At 40.3% G+C, this 1,354-nt stretch overlaps 1 protein-coding gene across 1 annotated transcript; it reads right to left on the reverse strand.

Moving 5' to 3' along the window:
• Window positions 1-309: 309 nt before the first annotated feature.
• Window positions 310-1,241, reverse strand: Pmar_PMAR028728 (hypothetical protein; the record flags this gene model as incomplete). The annotated part of the gene is made up of 3 exons (XM_002781015.1): window positions 310-492; window positions 941-1,030; window positions 1,079-1,241. Coding segments are annotated over 3 exons (436 nt in total), but the record flags the coding sequence as incomplete, so codon positions are not given.
• Between the last annotated feature and the right edge of the window lie 113 nt (window positions 1,242-1,354).

Consider the following 1,354-nt stretch of genomic DNA (forward strand, 5'->3'; position numbering starts at 1 on the left):
ACTCCATTAATATTCAATATCACTGTGTAGTGTATATTTTTAATATATTAGCAATCTTTTCACCAGAGAGAGAGTAGCCTGCATAGGAGTATGGCTGCGAATTCAACAACAACAGCTCTATACATGATATTTAATATCACTTAATCTCACAGAAATTATGAGAATGATAATATTGGAGTTTCACCCGTGATATGAAAAACACTAGTGCGAAACATATTTCACATTTCACTTCGCGAAGAACAATTTTTTATAGAGTATCACACCACTCCTCGTTAAACGGGTGAAACTCCACTAATACTAAATTATTACCATAAATTTCTCATATCTGGTCACATATGCAGCAACATGTTCACCAGTTTTTGCATTCATCCACTCCAGCAGCTCGTCTACGGTAGGTTCGAGCACCTTTTGATGGTAAGTGTCTTCCTTCGCAACACGGTATTCAGGAGAAGCTTTCTTATGTTTCAGTTTGGAATCTTCGTGTAGATGAATCTGAAAAATGGAGAATTTCCTTTATGAAAGTGTACGTGGGAAATAATTTTCGGTTTTTTCCTAGCGAATGTACTGCTTATTACCCGCATTTGTATTATTGGAGTTTCACGACTACCCGTTTTACGTGGAGTGGCGTAAAACTCCGTGAAAAACGCGATATTCATACTATGCAGCAGTCGTGAAATATGTTTTTCACTAGTGTTTTCCATATCGCGGGTGAAACTCCATTATTATCCGAATGATTATTATTATCGAATTACTGTTACACTAATACAACGAGTAAATATGCACATAACCAACTACACATGTTGAAAATTTGGAGCAAGTGTTGGAAAATTCTCCTTGGTTTTCGTACACTTCTACCCGAATTTGTATGATTAGCTTTGGAAACTCCTGAGCTCAGCTGCTGAGGAGAGCGAACATATATTCAACGTAGTAGTAGTACTACCAGATGTGGAACTGATCGAAATCCGTGGATCCTCTGAAAACCTCGATGATTGTAAGCATCTAGTTTTACGAAGAAGACTTCATCGTCGACCTGAAAATACTACCATAAAAATCGAATACCACTCCTCGGCCAACACACCATATAATGAGAGATAGCAGCCTTTTCAAAAGACACTCCAATAGGACCACACACGTCGCATACCGCAGTAGGAGCGGAGACGAGGACGAAGGTGTGGTATGGCCGGGGATTTTTAATAATGAGCTCTTTATAATCATCCACGTCCAACGTTATTGCAGCAGACCTGATGTCGACTACGAAATGTCAATGTCGACGACCAAGTCGTACCTGCCTCGGCTATCCTCGAACGCCTGTTGTGTGAGGGAACGCAGTCGGGCGGTCTTAGTCTCGCCTTCT

Source organism: Perkinsus marinus, assembly GCF_000006405.1.
Source record: "Perkinsus marinus ATCC 50983 genomic scaffold scf_1104296943714, whole genome shotgun sequence".
Taxonomy (NCBI): Eukaryota; Perkinsozoa; order Perkinsida; family Perkinsidae; genus Perkinsus; species Perkinsus marinus.